Here is a 27,692-nt window from a genome sequence, read left to right on the forward strand (position 1 = left end):
GATATATAAATTTATCTGTAGACTCTGGTCATTTTGTTGAACTGGATACTCTCCTGTGTTTTGCAATTTTGTTGGATTAAGAAATAATAAAGCTTAATCAACGGTCAGTGTTGTCTAGTAGATTTGATATTTTATGTTGATATTGTAAATATCATTCCTTGTGATTTTAAGAATTACTTTGTATAGATGAAGCTCGATGTTTAATTTTACCATCCGAAACCATACCACATTATTATCATTATTAAGATTTTTATTGCAGTAGTAATGACAATCATTTAATAAGTTTATCAAATATACAAGCAGTATGCTAATCGTTTTACATAAATTATCAATCTTTATTTTCTATTAATAATGTTTGTGTGTTGTTAGATATTGTTGAGTTGATTCCAACTCATAGCAACCTCGAGACACTGAGTAAAACCACCCCATAAGGTTTTCTAGGCTGTAATCTTTACAGAATAAGATTGCCAGGTCTTTCTCCTGCAGAGACTCTGGGTGAGTTGAATTGCCAACTTTTCAGTTAGCAGCCTAGCACCTAACCATTGCACCACCACGTCTTTTTAACTTTTAAGTAGTTATCATTATTACCTCTGTTTTATAGGTAAAGTCTTCAAAATATGAAGTATTCTTTTCATCAAAATGCTAAAATTGTCAAAAGTCTTGTAACAGTATGGTATACGAGTGAAAGTAATATAGATTTGGGTTTTTTAAAAAATAGATTTAACTTCTGTAACAATCAAACAAAAAGTAAGCAATCAAACAGAGATACTTATTGTTATATTTGTGGCAAGGTATTCTTTGCATGCCATCTCCTCTGAGAAGATTCCACAGGGACGCTATTAATAATATCACAGTCTCTCCTGAATTTGACATGGGATTGTTAGGTGAGAACTTTGGGACTAAGCCTATCCGAACAAGGTAAATACATTATTCAGTTTAGAGATTTCTTCATACTGAAAAACTAATTTATAATAATGGTAATAGATATGGAATCCCTGATATCCCAACTCTGCCAGTGAATTCAATGTCATCTCAATAACTTAAGAAATCTCCCACACATAAAAACTGTCACAATCTAATTTTCCCCTAGGAAAATTATTAAAGATAAAATGTACTCTCTTAAAATTATTAGAATAATCGTTTATCCAACAAACATAAGCTGTCTAGGTCTCAAATTTTGCCATATGTCAGCATTTCCTTTGTGAGTGTCGGATTTAGGATTGACTGGCAATGCTGCTCATGCCCTGACGCACCTTGCATTCTCATGAGTGACACTGTAGTCGGTAAAATTGCCCCAGTTTGAAATGTTAGTAGGTCTTATTTTTTCTTTTTTAAGGATGGGGGAGGCTCAGTCATATGTCAATGACAGTATTGGTAAGAAAGAGTACATTGGCAAAGCAGAATTTCTGGATGCTCCTTAGGAAGTTAAAGTCAGAGAATTACTAAACTAGGTGGTATTATAGAATATTTTGGGTTTCACAGTCCCAAGATGGTATTTTGAGCTGTATTTGAATTACGTGGAGGTTACTATAGACTGGCAATTCTCAAACTATTTGCCATCAAGTTGACCAGATCAGTAATTAGATTGTAGGGAAGAGAGCTGGGCTTTTCACTGTCAGAAAAAGATGTTGAAGATAAGCAACGGAGAAAACTAGAATAAACACTGTGATGCTGGGTTAAAGTTGGAGATAACGATATGCACTCAAATTCATGACATAGAAAAACAGATACAGAAATACAGAATTGTGTATTTAAATATCTTAGTATACATACAATAATTCTTGGTTATGTTGGCTGAAAGGAGTTAGAAATGTTGGCATTTCAATATCAATAAACACATCTAACATCCAGATTTTAGTTTCTAAATACTATTTTTCAATAAAAGGAGCCAAGGCTTTTTGAAGAATTAAGTGGTTAAGCACTCAACTACTAGCTGAAAGGCTGGTGGTTCAGACCCACCCAGAGGTGCCCTGAAAGATAGTCCTGGAGCTCTGCTTCTGAAAGGGCACAGGCTTGAAAACCCTGTGACAGCAGCTCTACTCCACACACGAGGGGTAGACATGAGTCAGAGCTGACTTGGAAACTAACACCAACAACACGTGGGCATGGCAGAGGAACCAACCCGAAAAGATTTGCAGGGTCATCTACCTGGCCTCACGCTGTGGTATATCATGAGAACTGCCCGAATTCTCCATTATTTGCATCTAAAAAAAAAAAGAAGAAGAAGAAGAGTAACTTTGTGCCCTCCCATTCTACTTTTTGGAGACATTTCATCGAAATAGTCAAAGTCAGACACATTTGGTCAATGAGTCGGAAAAGTTTTTCTCATGAATGAATTTATACTCAGGAAGGATACAACCCATTTGCAGAAGAACCGTTAATGAAGTTTGAGCATAAATCCTACCAATATATATTTTTTCTATTTTAATATTTGTTTGAAATTCACAAATTATTAGTTTGATTAGATAGCTTTCTACATGTTCCGCATTTTCACTTTTTGTATATATATTTTTAATAACATGCTTTTAAAGATTTTTTCCTGTTAAACAAATGCTTTTATACTCACTTTCTGTCTTGGTTGTTGTGACATCAGACTTTGTGCTGATATTGTTTTCTCCTTTATACTGTTGAGTACCCATAGATGGAATACACTTCCTGAGGTATTTCCATCGAGCAAGAGTTTGACCCCGCATTTGCATTTTGGATTTGAGATCCAAAAGGAATCTATTCTCTTGAAAAGAATAGCTGCAGCACAATGAATGTGTCAGGCTGACAAGACAAGCAATTATGAATTCAATAACATTAATATTAAGTTTTTGATGAATAGAACCTACATGCTACAGGAGAAAACAGAGAACCACTAAAATGGAGCAGGACCAGGCAGTGTTTCCTTCTGTTGTGCATGGGGTCACTATGAGTCGGAACCGACCAGACGGCGCCTAACGACTACAAACAGAAGATACTATACATCTAACATAAATCAGGAAATATATATCCTTTTTGTGGGATATAGTGTCACCACCTTTTTAAAATCCAAAACCAGGGGTGTAAGGGCTCTAAACTTCTGAACTTTTTTTTAGTGTACTTTAACTGAAAGTTTGCAAACCAAGTCAGTCTCTCATATAAAAATTTACATACACCTTGCGATATACTCCCAGTTGCTCTCCCTCTAAAGAGACAGCACACTCCTTCCCTCCACTCTCTGTTTTTGTGTCTGTTTGGCCAGCTTCTCACCCTCTCTGCCCTCTCATCTCTTCTCCAAACAGGAGCTGCCCACATGGTCTCATGCATCTACTTGATCCAAGATGCTCACTCTTCACCAGTATCATTTTCTCTCCCATAGTTCAGTCTAATTCCTATCTGGAGTGTTGGCTTTGGGAATGGTTCCTGTCTTGGACTAACTGAAGGTCTGGGGACCATGACCTCTGGGGCCCCACTAGTCTCAGTCAGACCATTAAGTCTGGTCTTTTTACAAGAATTTGGGGTCTGCATCCCACTGCTCTCCTGCTCCCTCAGGGCTTCTCTATTGTGTTCCCAGTCAGGGCAGTCATTGGTTATAGCCGTGAACCATCTAGTTCTGGTCTCAGGCTGATGTAGTTCTCTGGTTTATGTGGCACTTTCTGTCTCTTGGGCTCACAATTACTTTGTGCCTTTGGTGTTATTCATTCTCCTTTGCTCCAGATGGGTTGAGACTAGTTGATGCATCTAATATGGCCACTTGCTAGCATTTAAGAACTCAGACACCACCCTCCAAAGTGGGTTGCAGAATGTTTTCTTAATAGATTTCATTATGCCAGTTGACTTATATGTACCCTGAAACCATGGTCCCTAAACTCCCTCCCTCCCCTGCTAAGCTGGCCTCTGAAGCATTCACTTTATTCAGGAAACTTCTTTACTTTTGGTTTAGTCCAGGTGTGCTGACCTCTCCTATATTGTGTGTTATCTTTCCCTTCACCTAAAATAGTTCATATCTACTGTCTAATTCGTGAAAACTCCTCTCCCTTCCTCCCTCCCCACTGTCGTAACCCTCAAAGAATATTTTCTTCTCTGTTTAAACTATTTTTTGACTTCTTATAATAGTGGTCTCATACAATATTTGTCCTTTGCAACTGACTAATTTCACTCAGCATAATGCCTTTCAGATTCTTCCATGTTATGAAATGTTTCACGAATTCATCATTGTTCTTTATCGATGCACAGTATTCCATTGTGTGAATATACCATAATTTATTTATCCATTCATCCATTGATGGGCACCTTGGTTGCTTCCATGCTTTTGCTATTGTAAACAATGCTGCAATGAACATAAGCGTGCATATATCTATTTGTGTAAAGGCTCTTATTTCTCTCGGATGTATTCCAAGGAGAGGGATTGCTGGGTCATATGGTACTTCTATTTCTAGCTTTTTAAGGAAGGGCCAAATTAATTTCCAAAGTGGTTGTGTACCATTTTGTATTTTCACCAGCAGTGTATAAGTGTTCCAGTCTCTCCACAACTTCTTCAACGTTCATTATTTTGTGTTTTTTGGATTAATGCCAGCCTTGTTGGAGTGAGATGGAATCTCATTGTAGTTTTGATTTGCATTTCTCTAATGGCTAAAGATTGTGAGCATTTCCTCATGTAGCTGTTAGCTACCCGAATGTCTTCTTTTTTTTATCAGTGCAAAAATTTTTTATTTTTCCTTTGTCACCCCTCCCCCCTTTACAATATCTGAAATGTTACTTCATCCACAGTATTTTGTTTTACCATCTGTTATCAGTCATGTAAAATCTGAGAGAAAAAAGTAATTAACTTAAAATCTCAGCCCCCTGCCCACTGCCACAGCAAGTTTAGTGTAAGTCTACAGCATTCACTTACTTTAGCTGGTTCTGATACTGAGGCGTATTTTCTTATTTGAGCATCAACGCCTAAGGACTTGGCTAATTGTACAGCATTTGAATCATCACTGATAAGTGTCCCAAGAGGCACAAGAAGCCTAAATGTGGCTTCCAGGTCTTGTCCAACTTCCAAGACCGTGCTAATTACTGACAAGCATTGAGCTTTCCCTTCAATGTTATGGTCTTTATGAAAACAAACAGAGTAGTTCAGGGTCAGTGTGGCCAGAGCAGTGTGAATGTTCTTATTGCTCCCTGATTTCAGTTCTATTGCCTGGGACATTAGTGATTCCCTCTGCAACATCATCAGCTTTTGTCCTGCCTGGCCAACGAGACAATTGCAAAAAGTCCTGAGGGCAAGCAGCTGGTTTGCTGGCTTTCCTTTAGGGTTCAGAAGATTGAGAAGATGACTGATGAACAGGGCTCCTTCCTTTTCATTGCAGAAGTTCTCATTCACGCTGGGATGTTTATTGGACAACCGAAGAATATCAAGGGCAGGAAAGACAATATCTTCAGGCCAGTTAGTAGCTTTCCACAAAATCTGAAGTTGCTGGGCTGCGGGTTTCTCTGAAGAATTATTACATATTAGAGACATTCAAGAAGTATCAAGTCATCCTCAGTTAACTTCTTCTCTTCAGGTGTGGTTCCATTAAGTTCCTTCAGTTTCCCTAATATTTGTGTAGGGTTAGCTTGGTCAAAAGTCACAGCCTCTTTTTTGGGGAAGTAAATATTCACTATTTTAGACGTAGCTGATCAGTACGCACTATTCCCTGTAAATGGATAAACTCCAGCCACAGGAGTTCCCATACTTGTAAAACCTGGTACATTACGACCAGCACCTGTGAAAGGTTCTGCTGCAGGCAGAGCATTAGAAGGCCCCAATGAAGAGCCCGGAACATACCGACCACCACCTGTGAACGGATCTGAAAAACTGGTGTTTCCAAGGCCTAACACTTGACCTTTTGTTTTATCAATAATAAACTTAGCCACTTGTATCCAAAAACATGGGATTCAAATCATTCTTCTGCAAGAAGTTGTATGCAGCTAACCAGGGATCATCACTGGTATTACATGGCAACTCATATGATGGTCCACCTTCATTGACATCAATTGAGAAAACATAATCAAATTCTTTCCCTTCATATAAAACTTTTCCAGATGTTTGCTGATTAGCACCAGATGAGCCAACAACATCACCAATTTTCATCCACCTTCCTTCACTAACACTCCACTGATAGGCTTCGACTTTCTCTCCATCTCTGATTAGACAAGTCTGTCCATCTCTAGTACCAGGTTCATTCAGATGTTCCCTCCCAGGGAGCTGCTCAACATTAATGTCCCCTAGGTCACCAGTTTTGGAATCAATGGTTGCCTGAGAGAGTTCTTTTTCAAAAGCCTTGATTTCCTCAGCACTTGCTGTCCGATCCTCTGATTCTGTAAAAACTCAAATGATACCATCACTCGCACCAACCACAATATCACCATCGTCTAGCACACAGCAGCACCATATAGACTGAGCCGGAAGCCGGATTGTTTGAGCACATTCCCCATGTTTCCAGATTCTTAGAGATCTGTCTTCTACTGTTGTCACAAAATCTTTACAATTGGGAAAGACAGATATGCTATAAATATAGTTGCTATGGCCATAATATACTTCAAGACACTTGCCAGTGATTTGCTACCTTCTAATACCAGCATCATTTGCACAGGAAAGAAATTCTGTTTCACTTAAAACTGCCAAACCTCTTACACAGTCTTCATGCCTCATAAAATTCCTCTCACGTCTTCCAGCCTTCCACAGTTTAATAGTCTTGTCTGCTGATCCAGTCAACATCAATCCCTGTACAGGTAATATCTTTACTGCCCATACTGCAGCTGTACGACCCTGCAAGGTCATCATGCATTTGTCATTCAGCCAGACTTTAGCAGTGGTGTCCCATGACCCACTAAGTAATGTCCCAAATTTTCCAGAAGAAAGACTACAAACAGTGTTTTTGTGACCTTTTAGTATATAAAGTGGTGCTGGACTGTCCAGTGAGAAAACGCAGATATTGTGGTCATTTCCTCCAGTGGCGATTAGTCCACGAGGGTAGATGTCACTTGATGGTATGATGCATACACAAGATACAAAATTGGATTGGCCACTTATACAGTGCATTTCTGTAAAGCCCCTGTTAGGGCTGTCTGGGGCCCAGAGGCGAGTGGTGCGGTCTCGGGACACGGACACAAAAGCCCCCGGCGGATAGAGACAGCTCACTAGGCCCGGTAGGTCCAGCTCGTGGCCCGGCAGCGAGCAGCTCAGCCGGTACTTGGCGGCGCCGCTTGCCATGGCCCGCGTCAGTCCGGCGCTGCGGGACCCGGACACCGCGCGAGGTCTGTCCGCAGGGGACGCGAGGCGTTCGCCAGGCCGCGGTACTGACGGCATCTGCAGGTGAGGGGCCCCGGGAGACCGGAAGAAGCCGAAACCGGTGCGGAAGGGTGGCCGGGAAGGGGCGCGCCAAGCGGGCCGAGTGCTGAATGTCTTCTTTAGTGACTGTCTGTTCATATCTTTTCCCCATTTTTTATTTGGGTTATTTTGGCGAAGTCTTTGGATGAGCATAGGTGTTTGATTTTTAGAAGCTCCCAGTTATCTAGTTTCTCTTCTGCAATGATAATGTTTTGTATAATGCTTATGCCATGTTTTAGGGCTCCTAGTATTGTCCCTATTTTTGCTTCTGCGATCTTTATTGTTTTAGATTTTATATTTAGGTCTTTGATCCATTTTGAGTTAGTTTTTGTGCATGGTGTGAGGTATGGGTCTTGTTTCATTATTTTAGCAGATGGATATCCAGTTCTGCCAGCACCATTTGTGAAGAGAATGTCTTTTCCCTATTTAATTGAATTTGGGCCTTTGTCAAATATCAGCTACTCATACGTGGATACATATATGTCTGGATTCTTACTTCTGTTCCTTTGGTCTGTGTTTTCGTTGTGCCAGTACCAGCTTCTTTTGACTACTGTGGCAGTATAATAGGTTCTAAAATCAGGTAGAGTGAGGCCTCCCACTTTGTTCTTCTTTTTCAGTAATGCTTTACTTATCCGGAGCCTCTTTCACTTCCATATGAAGCTGGTGATTTGTTTCTCCATCTCATTAAAGAATGGCGTTGGAATTTCTATTGGAATTGCATTGTATGTGTAGATGGCTTTTGGTAGAATAGACATTTTTACAATGTTAAGTCTTCCTATCCATGAACAAGGTTTGTTTTTCCACGTATGTAGGTCTCTTTTCATTTCTTTCAGTAGTGTCGTGTAATTTTCTTTGTATAAGTCTTTTACATCTCTAGTAAGATTTATTCCTAAATATTTTATCTTCTTGGGGGCTATTGTAAATGGTATTGATTTGTTCATTTCCTCTTCGATGTTCTTTTTGTCCGTGTGGAGGAATCCAACTGATTTTTGTATGTTTATCTTGTATCCTGATACTCTGCTGAACTCTTCTATTAGTTTCAGTAGTTATCTTCAGGTTTCTTTAGGGCTTTCTCTCTATAAGATCATGTTATCTGCAAATAGAGATACTTTCACTTCTTCCTTGCCAATCTGGATGCCCTTTCTTTCTTTATCTAGCCTAATTACTCTGACTAGGACTTCCAGCACAATGTTGAATAAGAGTGATGATAAAGGGCATCCTTGTCTGGTTTCCAATCTCAAGGGGAATGCTTTTAGACTCTCTCCATTTAGGATGATGTTGGCTGTTGGCTTTGTATAAATGCCCTTTATTATGTTGAGGAATTTTCCTTCTATTCCTATTTTGCTGAGAGTTTTCATCATGAATGGGTGTTGGGCTTTTTCAAATGCCTTTTCTGCATCAATTGATGTGGTTCTTGTCTTTTGTTTGATTTATATGATGGATTACATTAATCGTTCTTGTAATGTTGAGCCATCCCTGCATACCTGGTATAAAACTCAGTCATGGTGAATTATTTTTTTTTGATAGGTTGTTGAATTCTATTGGCTAGAATTTTGTTGAGGATTTTTGTGTCTAAATTCACGAGTGATATTGGTCTGTGATTTTCTTTTTTTGTGGTGTCTTTGCCTGGTTTTCGTATCAGGGTTATGGTGGCTTCATAGAATGAGTTTGGGAGTATTCCGTCCTTTTCTATGCTCTGAAATACCTTTAGTAGTAGTGGTGTTAGAAAGTTTGGTAGAACTCTGCAGTAAAGCTGTCCAGACTAGGGTTCTTTTTTGTTGGGAGTTTTTTGATCACCTTTTCAATCTCTTCTTTTGTTTTGGGCTTATTTAGTTGTTCTAACTCTGCTTGCGTTAGTTTTGGTAAGTAGCGTGTTTTTAGAATTTCATCCATTTCTTCTAGATTTTCAAATTTGTTAGAGTACAATTTTCGTAGTAATCTAATATGATTCTTTTAATTTCATTTGGGTCTGTCGTAATATCACCCATATCATTTCTTATTCACGTTATTTGCTTCCTCTCCTGTTTTCCTTTTGTTATTTTGAATAATGGTTTATCAATTTTGTTAAAGAACCAGCTTTTGGTCTCATTAACTCTTTCAATTTTTTTTTTCTGATTATTTCATTTAATTCTGCTCTAATTTTTATTGTTTTCTCCTGTTGCCTGAGGGTTTCTTTTGTTGCTCCCTTTCTATTTGTTCAAGTTGTAGGGGTAATTCTTTGATTTTGGCCCTTTCTTCTTTTTGTCTGTGTCCATTTATTGGTATAAATTGACCCATGAGCACTGCTTTCGCTGTGTCCCAAAGGTTCTGATAGTAAGTGTTTTCATTCTCATTGGATTCTATGAATTTCTTTATTCCATCCTTTATGTCATCTATAACCCGGTCTTTTTTGAGCAGGGAGTTGTTCAGTTTCCAAGAGTTTGATTTCTTTTCCCTGCTTTTTCTGTTATTGATTTCTATATTTATGGCCTTATGGTCAGGGAAGATGCTTTGTAATATATTGATATTTTGGATTCTGCTAAGGCTTGATTTATGACCTCATATGTGGTCTATTCTAGAGAATGTTCCATGTTCACTAGAAAAGAAAGTATACTTGCCTGCTATTGGGTATAGTGTTCTGTGTATGTCTGTGAGGTCAAGTTGGTTTACTGTGGCATTTAGATCTTCCGTGTCTTTATTGAGCTTCTTGCTGGATATTCTCTCCTTCCCTGAAAGTGGTGTGTTGAAGTGTCCTACTATTATTGTGGAGCTGTCTATTTCACTTTTCAATGCTGTTAGAGTTTGTCTTAGGTACCTTGCAGCCCCATTGTTGGGTGCATAAATATTTAATATGGTTACATCCTCCTAGTATATTGTCCCTTTAATGATTATATAGTGTCCTTCCTTTTCCTTTGTGGTGCATTTAACTTTGAAGTCTGTTTTTCGGAAATTAATATTGCCACTCCTGCTCTTTTTTGATTGTTGTCTGCTTGATGTATGTTTTTGTTTTTCCATTCTTTGAGTTTTTGTTTGTGTCTCTAAGGGGTATCTCTTGTAGGCAGCATATAGACGGATCATGTTTTTTTAATCCATTCAGCCACTCTCTGTCTCTTTATTGGTGCATTTAGTCCATTTACATTTGGGGTAATTATGAGTTTAAAAAAAAATTTTTTTTATGAGTTTAGTGCTGTCATTTTGATGTCTTTTTGTGTGTATTGTTGACAGTTTCTTTTTCCCACTTAATTTTTTGTGCCATTAGTTTATATATTGTCCTTTCCTCTTATGCATTACAGTTCATTTTGTTTCTGCTGAGTCTCTATTTTTTTCTTGTAATTTTATTTTCATGAGTAGGATTGTTAGTCTCCTTTGTGGTTAACTTAATATTTATCCCTACTTTTCTAAGTTTAAAACTAACTTTTATTTCCTTATATGGCCTTGTCTTCCTCTACATATGAAGACCTATGACTACATTTTTTAGGCCCTCTTTTTTGTTTTAAGGTTGTATTCTTTTACATAATATCATTGCTGGTTTCTTGTTTTGAGTGTTTTGTTATCTTGATTTACTTTTGTGATTTCCATATCAAGGTTGACTTCTGATTCCTCTGTCCAGTGTTCTAGTCCTGGGTTGATGTCCAATACTCTGATTTTCTAACCAGAGAACTCTTTTTAGTATTTCTTCTAGTTTTGGTGTGTTTTCTACAAATTCCCTAAACTTCTGTTTATCTGAAAATATCCTAATTTCACCTTCATTTTTAAGAGACAATTTTACTGGATATATGATTCTTTGCCAGCAATTTTTTTTTCCTTCAATGCTTTATATAAGTCATCCCACTGCCTTCTTGTTTGCATGGTTTCTGCTGAGTAGTCCAAGCTTATTGATTCTCCTTTGTAGGTGACTTTTCATTTATCTCTAGCTGCTTTTAAAATTCTCTCTTGATCTTTGGTTTTGGCACGTTTGATTATAATATGTTTTAGTGACTTTCTTTTAAGATCTACATTATGTGGAATTTGATGAGCATATTGGGTAGATATTTTCTCATCTTTCACAATATCAGGGATGTTTTCTGCCAACAAATCTTCAACAATTCTCTCTGTTACCCTTCCCAGTTGTGGTACTCCAATTACTCAGAGGTTATTGAGAGAATTACTGTAATTCTTAAGTCCCTTCTTTCAATGTGTGAAATTTCATTATAAGTTAAAATCACAAAAAATCCAGAAATACATTTTATTATATCATAAACAGTTATTTAATGATCTACTAGTTGCATTAATTGTAAATATAGATAGATAGATAGATAATGAAGGAATATTTTTGTTGTTTTTGTTGCCCTTTGTTTGTTTTTGGCTTATGCAGGACATTTTCTCATTTTCATGAAGACTTATTTTCTATTCATTATGAATTTCTTCAGGGCTTCTTTCATCTCTTTGTTCCAGAGGCTGTAGATCAAGGGGTTCAACATGGTAATGATTACTGTGTAGAAGACAGAGACCATATTGTTTATGTCAAGGGAATGATTTGAGCTGGGCTGTGTGTTTTTTTTTTTTTGTGTGTAGATAAAGATCAGTGTTCCATAGAAAATGGTGACTGCCAGCATATGAGAACCATACTTGGAGAAGGCCTTGCATTTGTCCTCAATAGAGCGCCTCCTCAGGGTGGCAGAAATAATGAACATGTAGGAAACAAATACAATGAGAAGGAAAGGAAGGAATGTGAAGCTGTTGTTGTTGTTAGGTCCTCTTGAGTCAGTTCCAACTCATAGCATCCCTATATACAAAAGAAAGAAACACTGCCTGGTCCTGTGTCATTCTCACAATTGTTGTTATGCTTGAGCCCATTGTAACAGCCACTGTGTCAATCCATCTTATTGAGGGGCTCTCTCTTTTTCACTGGCCCTCTACTTTACCAAGCATGATGTCCGTCTCCAAGAACTGATCCCTCCTGATAAAATGTCCAGAGTATGTGAGACTTGGTCTCCCCATCCTTGTTTCTGTGGAGCATTCTTATTGTACTTCTTCTGAGACAGATTTGTTTGTTCCTTTGGTAGTCCATGGTATATTCAATATTCTTCGCCAACACCAAAGTTCAAAGGTGTCTGCTCTTCCTTGGCCTTCCTTATTCAGTTCCCAGCTTTCACATGTATATGAGGCCATTGAGAACACCGTGGCTTGAGTCAAGCACACCTTAGTCTTCAAGGTGACATCTGCTTTTTAGTATTTTAAAGATGTCTTTTGCAGCAGATTTTCCCATTGCAATGCTTTTGATTTCTTGGCTGCTCCTTCCGTGGATTTTGATTGTGGATTCAAGAGAAATGAAATCCTTGACAAGTTTAATCTTTTCTCCATTTATCATGATGTTGCTTATTGGTCTAGTTGTGAGAATTTTTGTTTTCTTTATGTTGAGGTGTAATCTATACTGAAGACTGTGATCTTTGATCTTCATCAGTAAGTGCTTCACATTCTCTTGGTTTTCACAAGCAAGATTGTGCCATCTGCATAACACAGGTTGTTAATAAGTCTTCCTCCAATACTGATGTCACATTTTTCTTCAAAATTAGGTTAATATAAATTCTAAAAATGGATAACTCCATGGAAGATACAATGACAAATGCTTTTTAGACATTTATTTACCTTATTTCATACTCACTAATACCTCATCATTAAGATAAAATTATTACTATGTTGAAGAAGCAAAATCTCAAACAGGGTAAGAAGATGAAGCAAGGTCAGACATCTAGTCTTCAGTAAAACTGATATACACATTCATGGTTTTTTGACTCAGGAGTACAGCATTTCTTACCATTTTGCTCTCAATATATCCTCTTTAATCTGCTGTTGTATAGTTATATTTTTTCTACATTTTGCTTGATATAATGATGAAATGCACATTTTCCAAGGTGTAAATTATGGGTTTGAAAGCAATATGTATATTCATGTTTTTATAAATATATTTCTAAACATATAAATCTATATGTTTCCAATAGATTTGTTTCAGTTATTGTTGCTTCGGTTACTTCTCTAGTATTTATTTAAAAATCACAACCATTTTATTTAGTATGATATAGCAGATATAGAATTAAGGATTCTTACTATCGAAACACATATGGACAGACTCTTCTATCATTTATTTATGTATAAAAATTTAGAAAATCTTTCTGAAGAAAACTTAGACATTTCTTTATAACTCTTGAAAGTAACCACGAATAAAAAGTGTATACATTAAATATGAGTTAAAAATTCACTAAACTCTCGTCTGTACTACAACTTGTCTCAAAAAAGGTTGTAGATTATGATTTCTTATTTTAATTAACATGTCTATTGAACAATTACTACATGGTAAGTAACAATTTTCAAAGAATATAAATTTAATTTTATCCCAAGTAAATGTGTCAAATTTCCTCATGGAACCCTGAAAAAGATGAATTTTTTTTTTTGTGTTTCATGTCCAACATGTAACTGAAGGAAACTTGAACATTTAAGACCAGAAATACCAAGGTGCTAAAAAATGCTGATTAAAAATTGCTAAATTTAATTTGTGATCTAGTAATAACTCACTCCATGGCACTGTTTTTTTTTTTTTTTTTATGACTTACGGGCACATTTTAAGAAACCCCACTCTAAACTAGCCAAATCTTCATGAACACAAACTCAACTACCACTTCCTATAACCATCTCCTAGCAAGTTCTCCCATCCTCCATGAAATCTTCTTCACTGTTTTTCTGACACAAAGTGTAGTTATCTTTTTTTACACTTAGAATCAATACCAAGGTTTTTATTTTATTTTATTTTATTTTATTTTATTTTATTTTATTTTATTTTATTTTATTTTATTTTATTTTATTTTATTTTATTTTATTTTATTTTATTTTATTTTATTTTATTTTATTTTATTTTATTTTATCTATTAAGAGAAAACGTAAAACTCTGTTTATTCTCCCTACAGATAGATAATGAAATTTCTGTTAAAATCATTAAATATGTTTATATTTACAAGGAATTTATTACCTTTGGGTAAAGTTATATGATGCTTGCCTTTTTTCCCAACAGAACTTCTAGTATGAAGGCATGCATTTAGTAGATATGCTTTTCTTTCATGCTGTGTTATAATCTTATGGCACATTCTGTCCATACATTGTGATTAACTGCACATACAAGTATATTAACGTATATTATGTTATTACAATAATGGAGATCTTTTGTTAAAGGAGGTCGAATGGTATAGTGTAAGAAATAGAAAAATGAAGTCTAAGTTCAGATCCCAGAGTGGCGCAAATTGTTTGCGTTCAGCTACTAACCTAAAGGTTGGCAGGTTAAACACACCTATTGATGCCATGGAAAAAAAGCTCTGACAATCTGCTTTTGTAGAGATTACAGCCAAGAAAAGCCAATGGAGAAGTTCTACTCTGTAACACATGGGGTTGCCAGCATTTGGGATAGACTCGATGGCAACAAGTTTGGTTTAGGGGTTTAAAGTTTGAGTTCTGATAGTGTCATGTGTTAGTAATTAAGTAACCTTTGTCATATTATTCAATCTTCCTTACCTTGTTTGCTGGAATAGAAAATTAAAAGAAGCCCTTCATGCACAGTTAGGGTGAGAATTACAGACTGTAAACTACACTTAATTTGCAAATTGTGAAATGTTATACTAATGTCCTATACTCTCTTCTGTAAACTTTTCATTTTGCTTCACAGATCAAAGAGAAACTTGAGGAAATAGCATAAGTAGGACAAGATGCATTGGTGTGAAAAAATCTCATTTGGAATGAGCAATATGTATTTAAAAAAACTCACATTTCAAATCTTTATTGTGAATTAAAGAAAGAAGAATATAGTGGAAAGACCTTGATTAATAGCGGAATCGAATTTGTTTCTAGCACTTTCTAGCTATTTTAATCCTAGACCTTGATGAGTTATATATTCAGTTTCTCAGTCTCTCCATCTATAAAATGAGCGAGTACATACGGTAAAGGGTTGTTGTGAGGAGTAAAAGAATATTATTTATACACATCACATAACAATACACGTAAATATTAAGCTAGAATAAGCATATTAAAGACAGCTTGCCACCCTGATACAAGGAAAGCTATGTCTACAAGAGAGTCAAAGCAACCATGATTCAAATTAATTGGTATCTAGTGCAGACAGGGATATGCTAAAGGTCATACTTTGGCTCTCTAAGGACTTGTTCAAATTTTCTTCAGTTTTAACTTGAACTTGCATATGAGCCATTCATGGTCTGTTCCACATTTGGTCCCTGGCCTTGTTCTGGCTGATGATATTGAGCTTTTCCATCATCTCTTTCCCCAGATGTAGATGATTCGATTTCTGTATATTCTATCTGGAGAGGTCCATGCGTATAGTTGCTGTTTATGTTGTTGACAAAAAGTATTTGCAATGAAAAAGTCCTTGGTCTTGAAAAATTCTATCATTTGATCTCCAACATCATTTCTATCACCAAGGCCATATTTTTAAAATACCAATCCTTATGTATTGTCTCCACCTTTCACATTCCAATAACCAGTAATTATCAATTCCTCCTGATTGCATGTTTGATCAATTTCAGACTCCAGAAGCTGGTAAAAATCTTCATTTTCTTCATCTTCAGCCTTAATGGTTGGTGCACAAATTTGAATAATAGCCATATTAACTTGACTGCCTTGCAGGCATATGGATATTATCCTATCCTTCATGCTTGCTTTTGCTTTTGACAGTGTCATATTTCAGGATAGATCTTGAAATGTCCTTTTTGTTGATGAATGCAATGCCATTCCTCTTCAAGTTTTTGTTCCCAGCATAGTAGACCATATGTTTTTTCAACTCAAAATGGCCAATATCAGTCCATTTTAGCTCAGTAATGCCTAGGATATTGATGTTTATGTGTTCCATTTCATCTTGATGATTTCCCAATTTTCTAGATTCATACTTCCTACATTCCATGTTCTGAATGTTAACGGGCATTTGCTGCTGTTTCTTCTCATTTTGAGTCCTGTCACATCAACAAGTGAAGGTCCTTAAAGCTTGACTCCATCCTTGTCATTAAAGTTGACTCTACTTTGAGGAGTCAACTCTTCCCCAGTTGTCTTTTGAATACCTTCCAACCTGAGGGGCTCATCTTCTGGCAATATATCAAACAATGATCTGCTGCTATTCATAAAGTTTTCACTGGCTAATTCTTTTCAGAAGTAGACTGCCAGATCCTTCTTGCTAGTCTCTGTTAGTATGGAAGCTGAGCTGAAACCTGTCCGCCATAGATGACCTTCCTGGTTTTTGAATACTGGTGGCATAGCTTCCAGCATCAGAGCAACTCAGAAGACCCCACAGTACCTGTTGAACACTAATGACCAAAGACCAGATGAGTTGTGGAATGAGATCAAGTGCATCACACATGAAGAAAGCAAGAGGTAATTAAAAAGCTAGGAAAGGCAGAAAAGACCAAAATGGATATCAGAAGAGACTCTGAAACTTGCTCTTGAATGTCAAGTAGCTAAAAGGAAAGGAAAAAATGATGAAGTAAAAGAGTTGAACAGAAGATTTCAAAGGGCAGGTAGACAAGACAAAGTAAAGTATTATGACATGTGCAAGGACCTGGAAATAGAAAACCGAAAGGGGAGCATACACTCGGCATTTCTCAAGTTGAAAAAAACTGAAGAAAATTCAAACCTAGAATTTTAATATGGAAGGATTCTAGTGGGAAAATATTAAACAACACGGAAAGCATCAAAAGAAAATGTAAGGAATAAACAGAGTCACTATACCAAAAATAATTGGTCAACATTCAACCATTTCAGAAGGCAGCATATGGTCAGGAACCAATGGTCCTGAAGGAAGAAGTTCAAGCTGCACTAAAGGCACTGGCAAAAAACAAGACTCTCGGAATTGATGGAATATCAACTGGGATGTTTTAACAAAAAGCAGCAGCCCTAAAAGTGTTCACTCGTCTATGCCAAGAAATTTAGAAGACAGATACCTGGCCATCCAACTGGAAGCGATCCATATTTATGCCTAATCCCAAGAAAGTTGATCCAACCAAATGTGGAAATTATCGAACAATATCATTAATATTACACACAAGTAAAATGTTGCTGAAGATCATTCAAAAGTGGCTGCGGCAGTATATATACAGGGAACTGCCAGAAACTCAAGCCAGATTCAGAAGAGGGAATGGAACCAGGGATATAAATGCAGATGTCAGATGAATCCTGGCTGAAAGCAGAGAATACCAGAAAGATGTTTACCTGTGTTTTATTGACTATGCAAGGGCATTTGGCTGTGTGAATCATAACAAATTATGGATAATATTGCAAAGAATGTGAATTCGAGAACATTTAACTGTGCTCATGAGGAATCTGTACATAGATTAAGGGGCAGTCATTCCAACAAAGCAAGGGGATACTGCATGGTTTAAAGTAAGGAAAGGTGTGTGTCAGTGTTGTGTCTTTCACCATAAGTATTCAATCTCTATGGTAAGAAAATAATATGAGAAGCTGGACTATATGAAGAACAGGATATCAGGATTGGAGGAAAACTCTTTAAAAATCTTCATTATGCAGATGACACAACCTTGCTTGCTGAATGTGAAGAGGACTTGAAGCAGTTACTGATGAAGATCAAAGACTGCAGCCTTCAGTATGAATTACACATTAAAATAAAGAGAACAAAAACCCTCACAACTGGACCAATAAGCATCATGATAAATGGAGAAAAGATTGAACTTGTCAACGTTTCATTTTTCTTGGATCCACAATCAACACCCATGGAAACAGCAGTCAAGAAATCAAAAGACACATTGCATTGAGCGAATCTGCTGCAAAAGACCTCTTTAAAGTGTTGAAAAACAAAGATGTCACCTTGAAGAATAAGGTGCACCTGACCCAAGTCATAGTCTTTTCAATCACTTCATATGCTTATGAAAGCTGGACAATGAATAAAGAAGACTGAAGAAGAACTGATGCCTTTGAATTGTGGTGTTGGTAAAGAATACCATGGACTGCCAAAAGAATGAACAGAACTGTCATGGAAGAAGTACAACCAAAATGCTCCTTAGAAGCAAGAATGGTAAGATTACGTCTCACATACTTTGGACATGTTATCAGGAGGGATCAGTCCCTGGAGAACGATGTCATGCTTGGTAAAGTAGAGGGCCAGGAAAAAAGAAGACCCTCAGCCAGATGGATTGACATAGTGGCATAACAACAATCATGAGGATGGAACATGACTGGGCAGTGTTTCATTCTGTTATACATAGGGTTACTATGAGTTGGAGCTGACTCAGTGGCACCTGACAACAAAAACACTGAAGGTAGAACTCTAACAGTGAGAAACCTGGCCCTTACCATCTGCCAGCCACTTAATCATTAAATTTCATCATATAGGTATACTGGTTTCAGGATTGTTAACCTGGATCCTCATAAGAAACAACTTTATAAACTAGAATACAAGATTATATGCAATTACTTTTGCATTTAGTCTTAACACACTCCTCTCATTTCTGAGATTACATTGGTCAGCAACTTTTCACCCACCCAATTCAGTAAGATTGGCCCACACATTTATAATCCAGTGAGATTGTCTTGTCATATTCTGCATTCCATTTTGGGATCCCCTGACCTCCTAAATGACTTATTTTAAAGTTTGCATTCGTTGAAGTTTACTCTTTATGCTGTAAAATTCTGTGGGTTTTGCCAAATGCATAGCATCATGTATCCATCATGAAAGTATCATGCAGGATAGATTCACTGCCCTAAAACATCCATTTGGCTTCACATATTTGACCTTTCCCTTTCACCACCCATGGCAACACTGATTAATTTATTATCTTCATAATTTTGGCATTTCCAGAATGTCATGTCATGTGATTGGAATCACAGAGTATGTACCCTTTTCAGTGTGGTTTCTTTCACTTATCAATATACATTTAAGACCTATCCATGTCTTTGAATGGTTTGATAGCTCTTTTTTTTTTTTTAATCACTCAACAGTATTCCATTTATGGATGTGCCACAGTTGATTATTCATTCACCTGTTGAAGGACATCTAGATTGCTTCTAGTGTTTTCACAAGTATGAATAAAGCTACTATAAATATTAGCATACAGGTTCTTTTGTGGACATAGCTTTCAAATTAGTTGAGTAAATACCTAGGAGGGTGATTGCTGGACCGTATGGTAAGATTATGTTCAGATTTTAATCCTCCAATTTGTCTTCCAAACATGCTGCACCAACGTGTATTCCTGCCAGCAGTGAATGATTGTTTCCTCGCCAGTAATTGATATTGTCAGTTTTTTTTTTAATTTTAGCCTTTCTAATAGGTGTAAAATCAAATATTTAATGCTTTAAGATAAATTTTTATCACAAGACACAACATTCAGGAAAAATATGAAAACAAATATAGCATGTAGAAATTATAACATTGTTTAAGTTGGGCTTTCCAGCCAGGAACCCCAAAGACAAAAGTTTTTGTGAAAGCAATTTATGAGGATTTTTTCCCACTAAACAATCAGGAGGGTGGTTAAGAGGCAAGGCTGGAAAGGAAAATAGTCCATGCTGGTTGCAGGATCAAAGCCCTTTCAAGGGTAAATTTGATTACATCCTAGAGGGGAGAAAGCCAGTACTTCCACAATGATTCTGTGAAGAACTTGGCAAATCTCACCAAAGTGAGAGAATTTACTTTTCCCTGTTTTACAACTTACTATAAAATTAGAATGAGTGAGTCAGCATGTCATTGGCATAAAAATAGATATACAGGTCAGTGGAACTGAATTTAGACACAAGAAATAAAACTTTATATTTAGGGGCAATTTCTTTTTAACAAAGACACCAAGGAAATTCTATGGGGAATTTTTAGTCTTTTGCATCAGCTGGCCCTGTGACAACTGTATATTTGTATGTGAAAAAAAAAGACTTAGACCCTGGCCTTCACTTTACAGACAAATATAATAAAAAATATCATAGACATAAACATTAAGTATTTAAGCTACAAAACTTCTAGAAGTAAACACAGGAAAAAAAAATTTAATTGTGCTTTATATGAATGTTTGCAGAGTGAATTAGCTTCTCATTAAACAATTAATATACATATTGTTTTGTAAAATTGGTTGCCAACCCCAGGACATATCAGCACTCATAAGAGAAAATTTTTATGACTCAGTTTAGGCAAAGGTTCTATTGATATAATATCAGAAATGCCTCATATTAAAAAAAATGAACATCATCAGTAATACTTTGGTTTTTAAAAGATACCACTTAGAAAATGGGAAGTCACAGAGTGGGAGAAAGAATTTGCAAGTCACGTATCTGATAAAGGCATGGTATCCAGAATATATAAAGAAGATTTATAACTTGGTAACAAGAAGGCAAGTAGCCCAATTTAAAAAAGAGTAAAATATTTGAGTAGATATTTTACCAAAGGAGATATGCAAATAACTAACAAAACACCTAAAATGATGAACAAAATCATTAGCCACTGAGAAAATACAAATTCAAACCAGAACAGGTATTAGTACACACACACTCAAATGGATCTTATGAAAACAAATGACAGCGCCTGAATGGCAAGTATGTGAAGACACTGGAACTCTCATATAAGCTGGGAAAAAATTTTGGAAAATTTTCAGGCATATTCATAAAAGGATTAGTATAGACTTACCAATTGTCCCAGCAATTCAGCTTCTGGGTATCTATCCAAGAGAAATGAAAAATTATATAATCACATGAGAGTGCTACTCAAAGGTTCAGAGCAGCAATATTTGTAATTGCTAAAAATTGGAAGTGATCCAACTGCTGACCAAATAGTAAGTAAATAGATGACCTGTAGTATACCCATTACAATTAAAAAGGAGCAAAATTCTGATACATGTTACAGCATTAATGAAATGCACATACACACACACATGCAAAATTATGACTGAAAGAAACCAGACACAAACTAGTACCTGCTATATGATTCAACTTATATGAAAACTCCCATTACACTAATAACATACAGCCTACATTAACCATCTTATCATTTACTAAGAGAGACTAAAATTACATTGGTTTAAAGGAATAACATGGGTTTGACAGGAATCTCTTGAAGGCAGCTATCACATCCTTATTCCTCAAGCTGTAGATCATAGGATTCAGCATAGGGATCACCAGGGTATAGAACAATGAAGCCATTTTATCAGAATCTAATGAATGGTGAGTTTTAGGCTGCAGATACATGAATAGCAGTGTTCCATAGAACATTGTGACCGCCATCACATGTGAGGCACAGGTGGAGAAGGCTTTTTTCCTTCCTTCTGATGAATGTATCCTGAGAATTGACAAGATAATGTTGAAATAGGATACTGTAACTGTAGTTACAGAGAAAATCAAATTTGTAGCTGCAGAAATAAAGGCTACTGTGTCTGGAAAGTAAGTATCAGAGCAGGACAATGCTAACAGTGGAACAGTGTCGCAGTAGAAATGGTTGATGATATTGGAAGAACAATAAGACATAGAGAATACAGAAGAAGCAATCACAATAGCTGTGGAAAAGCCATAGCTGTATGCAATGGATACCAGCAAAAGGCAGACCTGTCGAGATACCACCACCATATAGAGCAGTGGGTTACAAATGGCGACGTAGCGGTCATAGGCCATCACAGCTAGCATGAAAACCTCAGCTACAATGAAAAACAAGAACCCACCCATTTGGGTGGCACATTCATAATAAAAGGTATTTTTCTTCTTTACTAAGAAATTTATTAGCATTTTAGGGGCAATGACGGTAGAATTGCCGAAATTAATGATAGCCAAATGTCGGAGGAAAAAATACATGGGGGTTTGAAGTCGAGAGTCCACACTGGTGAGGGTGATGATGCCCAGGTTCCCTACCACGGTCATCCCATAGATCACCAGGAAGACAAAGAAAAGGGGGACCTGGAGCTCTGGACGGTCTGAGACTCCCGTGAGAATGAACTCCATCACCCCAGTGAGGTTTTCAGGAGCCATATAAGAGTTTGAAATTCATCTGTTTGGAGAATAAACACAAAAGGGGTTAAAACTTTAAGGAATTATTTTCTAGATGGCAAAGATAATTCCTTGGGTGAGATTTTCTTGAATTCTGTATTATTCTAAATCAGTTATTGAACCCAAGCCTCAAGTTATGATAAAAAATGTATGTATTCTTTCGACTTTACTCTTCCATGAACTATAATCTTATTTTTAGCCTATACTTTTTCTCAATCATTTGGGACAGAGAAAGTATATGTATGGTAAATTAAAGAAATGATCCAACATCATGTACCATTTTGAAGAAGTGTACTTCCTCACGATATTATTAAAACTTGAATATTTTACTTACTTGCTGTCATGGGTTGAATTGTGCCCCCCCAAAATATGTCAGTTTGGCTAGGTTGTGATTCCTTTGTGTGGTTGTCTACCATTTTATCATTTGGTGTGATTTCCCTAAGTGTTTTAAATCCTATCACTATGATGTAATAATAAGGACTAGCGGCAGTTATACTGATGAGGTCTACAACATTAGATAGTGTCTTAAGCCAGCCTCTTTTGAAATATAAAAGAAGATTGAACAGAGACAAAATGGGAACCTCATATCATGAAGAAAGCAGCACTGGGAGTAGAGTGCTTCCTTTGGACCTGAGGTTCTTGTGCTGAGATGCCCCCAGACCAAGGAAAGACTGACAACAAGGACCTTCCTCCAGAGCCAACAGAGAGAGAAAGCCTTCTCCTGGAGCTGATTCCCTGAATTTGGACTTGTAGTGTACTAGACTAGATAGTGAGAGAATAAATTTCTCTTCGTTAAAGCCCTCCACTTGTGGTATTTCTGTTATATCAGCACTAGATGACTAAGACACTTGCAAACATTTGAAATCATGATCGATATCTTAAGTCTCCCAACTGCATATAAAAAAAGTTGAAGAAATTTTTTGTCCCAAGTAATTTAATGGCTCTTTGTGATTTTTAATCTAAGTTTTCCTGTTGTTTGTTAAGAATAGACAATCCTAGCCACTACCCAGACCCATTCTCTGTAGTCTATCCTTTTATAACTTCTATTAGATTTATGTTGATCTTGCTAATTCTGTCATACATAGGTGTTAATTTTTTTTCTCATTTTTTAATTTCATTACCTTTGTCGTGGATTGAGTTGTGTCCCCCAGAAAATATGTGTTATCAGTTGGGCTAGGCCATGATTCCCAGTATTGTGTGATTTTCCTGTATCTTGTAAATCCTGCCTCTGTGATGTTAATGAGGGAGGATGGATGGAAGCTGTAGTAGTGAGGCAGGACTCAACCTACAGGATTAAAAAAAAAAAAAAAATTAGACATAAATTAATTCTGAAGCGAGAAAGACAGAAAAAGCCATGTGAAGGGATCAAAGAAATAAGACCAAAAAAAAAAAAAAAAAAACTTCATACTTTAAGTACCTGATAACTGTTTGTTTCTTAAACCTGACACCATTCTTTCACTTCCTTTCTTTGAAACACCTTCAAGTATTTATCAAATATTTGTTGAGTGTCTACTCTGTGACAGGCAATGTTCAAGACGTGGATAAATCACTTGTTCCCCACCTCACAGACCTTTCATTCCAATGTTGACCAACAGACATAAAGCTGGCAAGGAAATATATAAACAGGACAATGGAAGACTATGATAGTGCAATAAGTTAATTAAACAAGAAGATATACTGTGAGAATCTGTGGCAACTTATGTGTGATACGAAGAGTTTCTGAGAGGGTGACTTTTGAACTGAAATCAAGAATGAGATGGAACCAGCTATATAAGAAATTAGAAAAAAAAAAGTAGGGGTGCATTCTTAAAAATTTTCTGTGGTAGAATTTTTTTTTTTTCACATTGTGGAGATGGTTACATATTTGAGGTAACTGAACTAAAAAACTAAAGTAGGATCAGATGATGCAGCGAGGCATTGGTGGTTTAGTGGTAGAATTCTTCCCTTCCATATGATCCCTAGCCAATGATCTCATGCACAGCCACCACCCTTCTATCAATGGAGGCTTGTGTGGTGTTGTGATGCTGATCAAATTTCAAGGGATCTTCCAAGCTAAGATTTTCTAGAAAGAAAGGCCTAGTGATCTACTTCTAAAAAACAGTCAGTAAAAACCAGAGGGATCACAGTGGTTGAAATGCCAACTGATCAGGTACCATTTCCTTCCAAGATGGGGCTACCCCAATGACATCTAACAGTAACAACAGATATTTCACAAATAAATAAAAGATTTTACTCTATGTGAATTACAAGCCCTTGTAAAGTTTTAATTTAGAGGAGTAAAGTGATCAGTTTTAAGTTTTAAAAATACAGTGAAACCTGCCAAAGCCAGAACTAAAGGGAATTGCCTTATTTTTTGGGGACTCAAAAGTTCTGCCTTTGGCAGGGTGCTTAGTGTCATTCTCTTTTAAGAATTCGACCCCATTTTAGTGTTGAGTTTTTCTTATCTGAGAGGTTTCTGCCTTTCACAGGTTCTGACTTTCACAGGCTTTACTATATTCTTTTGGCTGTTATGAAGAGAATGAATTGTAAGATTAAAGAAATGGGGCAAGACATTGCTATAAGATTGTCGGTGAACAAAAGTGTTGTCTTGGTTCAAAGTGGGTGAGCTGAAGACAGAGGAGGTAAATTTGACAGACAGATGGGCATAAAAACAAGATGCCCTTTTTAACATAATTCATGCAGTGAATTATACGAAAGACTATGAAGGAATGAGAGATGGGGGTGGAATAAGAAAGACTTGGGTTTTTGGCTTTTGTAATTGGACGAATGGCCATGGTATATTTTGAATATTAGAAAAACTGGTTGAAGGTGGGGTTGATCAAAATGATAAACATGTTTTGGATGCCTAGGAAACATTTAAGCAACCGTTTAAGGAAGCTAATATTTAAGTCTGGAGAACATGGGTGTGGTTAGGCTATAGACATTTGAGAAACTTCAATCTAGGTGATCGCCTAAGTTATTTAGTGCTGCCATAACAGAAATACTATAAGTGGATGGCTGTAACAAACAGAAATCTATTATTTTCTTACAGTTTAGAAGGCTAGAGGTCCAAATTCAGGGTGTTGGCTCTAGGGGAAGACTTTCTTTCTCTATCAGCTCTGGGGGAAGGACCTTTTCTCTTCATCTTCTGTTTCCTGGTCCCTTGGAGATCTCCCAGTAGCTTGGAATCTATCTTCCCCCATCTCAGCTTGCTTAACCTCCTATTCGTGATTTTGTAGGTGGTTGACTCAAGGCATACCCTTCACTAATCCTGTTTCATTTTTTGTTAACAAAGGCAATTCATTCCCAAATTTGATTACAATCACAGGCATAGAGTTTAGGATTTACAACACATATCGTTGGGGGGCATAATTCAGCCCATAATGGTGAGGATATAGTGTTTTTTGGCTATCTATCTCAAGTTTTGATTTTTGCTATATATATAGCCAAAAATTCCTAGTATGTTCTTTACCAATCTGAAGCCTTTTTCACTGACTATCAACCCTTGATTTTTGAGATTCTAGCATTCCTGTATCATATTTGACAGTGTATGATCCCAAAAGAGCTATAAAACCTGGAAACAAACTTTAGTTAAAAAAAACTTTAGTTAAGCATTATATTATTTGATTATATGGAACTCCCAGTGTTTTTCAAAAATTAGATTGAATGGCTCATTTGAAAATATAGGTTTTGGATTTTTAAAGCCCAGTATATATTAATGGGAAACGCTGGTGGCATAGTGGTTAAGAGCTACGGCTTCTAACCGAAAGGTCACCAGTTGAAATTCACCATGCAGTCCTTGGAAACCCTATGGGGCAGTTCTACTCTCTCCTATAGGGTCACTATGAGTCAAAATGGACTCGACAAAACATTTTTTTTAAATATATTAATGAAATAAATATTTTCTACCCACCTCTAATGGAAAATCTGCTTCTAGTTCTTAGTGAGCATCACTCCATGACTTCGATAGTCAGAGGTGGTGGGCTCTATAATACTTTGAGACCTTATCTCTGCAGCACAGGCGATGCTCAGATCAACAAATTGTCTTTTATCTCCTTAGGGAAGAGGCCACCAGGGATTTGTACTTAACAAGATCCATGACATAGTAGCCCCAAAGGCAATCCGGGCCTATATTTTTGAAATGAGCTAAACTCCACGGCATCTAAGGGACACTGATTAAAGTCTGTCTCCCAAAGTAGCTCATTTGCATTCAGAGACTGATTATTGCAAATATGGAGCATGATAGGGCTAGGAACCAAAGGTCTAGCAGTCAGATTAGAACATACTATATCTTTATTGAGCCCTGGTAGCACAGTGTATTGCTAAGTTGTGAGTGTGGTGTAAACAATGTTTTTGTTTTGCCACTATCTGCTGTTTTTTTACCCCTCTTTACCTAAAAGAATACAGTTAGCATAGTCATTAATTTAAGGAATGAGTTAAAGTGGAGGATGTAACCTCCAAAAAACAACCTGAATTTAATAAAAATATTCTTTACTCTTTTCTTTACTCTTGTAGGTGAGAAAACAATAGGAAAAAAAAAAAAAGGTGGCTAATCTAGAAGATAGCTGCTGGAGAAGAGTAAAATACAGTATTTAAAAGTGATGCTCTTTTCTTATATTTGAATGTGAAATTTCTGGAGATACAGATTCATTGTTTTTAATATTGAAGGTTTTAAATGTATTTTTTTTTTCCATATAAGGAGTAATAGAATTATCTAGAAAGAATTGTTACTGAGAAATTTCTCTTCTATGGGCCTTAAGTCTCCTTTACAGCAATACTTCCTTTTTTTTAATCAGAAGATTGTCCGCTTGAAACACTGCAGGCCTTAAATTGAAAATTGGAAGTTGAGGTATCTGGCAGGGTGCCATTTATATAAAGTATAAATTCATGTGCAGAGAACAGTAATGTTCATTTTGTAAGGAAACAAGCACAATCATCTTAAAGTAAATGGAATTCTTACCCAGCAGTGACAGAAATAACTGGATAAAGGAATAATGATAAAGTGGGACAAAGAAAAAAGGCGGGGGAGGGTAAGGGGCATTGCCTGGACCAATAATGAAAATGTGCCATGAACTGAGGAACACAGTCATTCTAAACCTACTGCCTTAGGTACAAAAACAGTTGAAAACATGTACATCTTCATTATTGTAGAAAATCCGCTTCTAGAGATCTATTCTGCAGAAGTAATACAAGTTACTGAAATATGTAAATGGAAATCTGCACAAGATTATGCTTCAATATGGTGAAATATCAGAAAAAAATTAACTAAATATCATAGAAATGTATTAAACAAATTATAAACATGTACATGTTATATAAAACCCCAAACCAAACCCATTGCCTATTGCTTTTAAAATTTTGTATATATAGATTATATGGAAATTTGGGCAAAAGTTCTGAGAAGCAAAATTAAAATATTACACAA

At 36.5% G+C, this 27,692-nt stretch overlaps 1 protein-coding gene and 1 pseudogene across 2 annotated transcripts; both read right to left on the bottom strand.

The window, feature by feature from the left end:
• Positions 1–4,801: 4,801 nt before the first annotated feature.
• On the bottom strand, positions 4,802–7,204 carry LOC126080423 (phospholipase A-2-activating protein-like; annotated as a pseudogene).
• Positions 7,205–11,679: 4,475 nt separating this feature from the next.
• On the bottom strand, positions 11,680–22,270 carry LOC126079408 (olfactory receptor 8J3-like). Of its 2 annotated transcripts, XM_049890406.1 has the most exons (2): positions 21,383–22,270; positions 11,680–11,721 (listed from the first exon to the last, which is right to left on the bottom strand). In XM_049890406.1, exons 1-2 carry the CDS (start codon positions 22,268–22,270, stop codon positions 11,680–11,682), a joined length of 930 nt encoding a protein of 309 aa, XP_049746363.1. The 2 variants fall into 2 exon arrangements, with proteins under 2 accessions (XP_049746363.1, XP_049746362.1); XM_049890405.1 differs by lacking the exon at positions 11,680–11,721 and having other exon boundaries at positions 21,323–22,270.
• Between the last annotated feature and the right edge of the window lie 5,422 nt (positions 22,271–27,692).

This window comes from Elephas maximus, chromosome 7 (genome assembly GCF_024166365.1).
Source record: "Elephas maximus indicus isolate mEleMax1 chromosome 7, mEleMax1 primary haplotype, whole genome shotgun sequence".
Classification (NCBI taxonomy): domain Eukaryota; kingdom Metazoa; phylum Chordata; class Mammalia; order Proboscidea; family Elephantidae; genus Elephas; species Elephas maximus.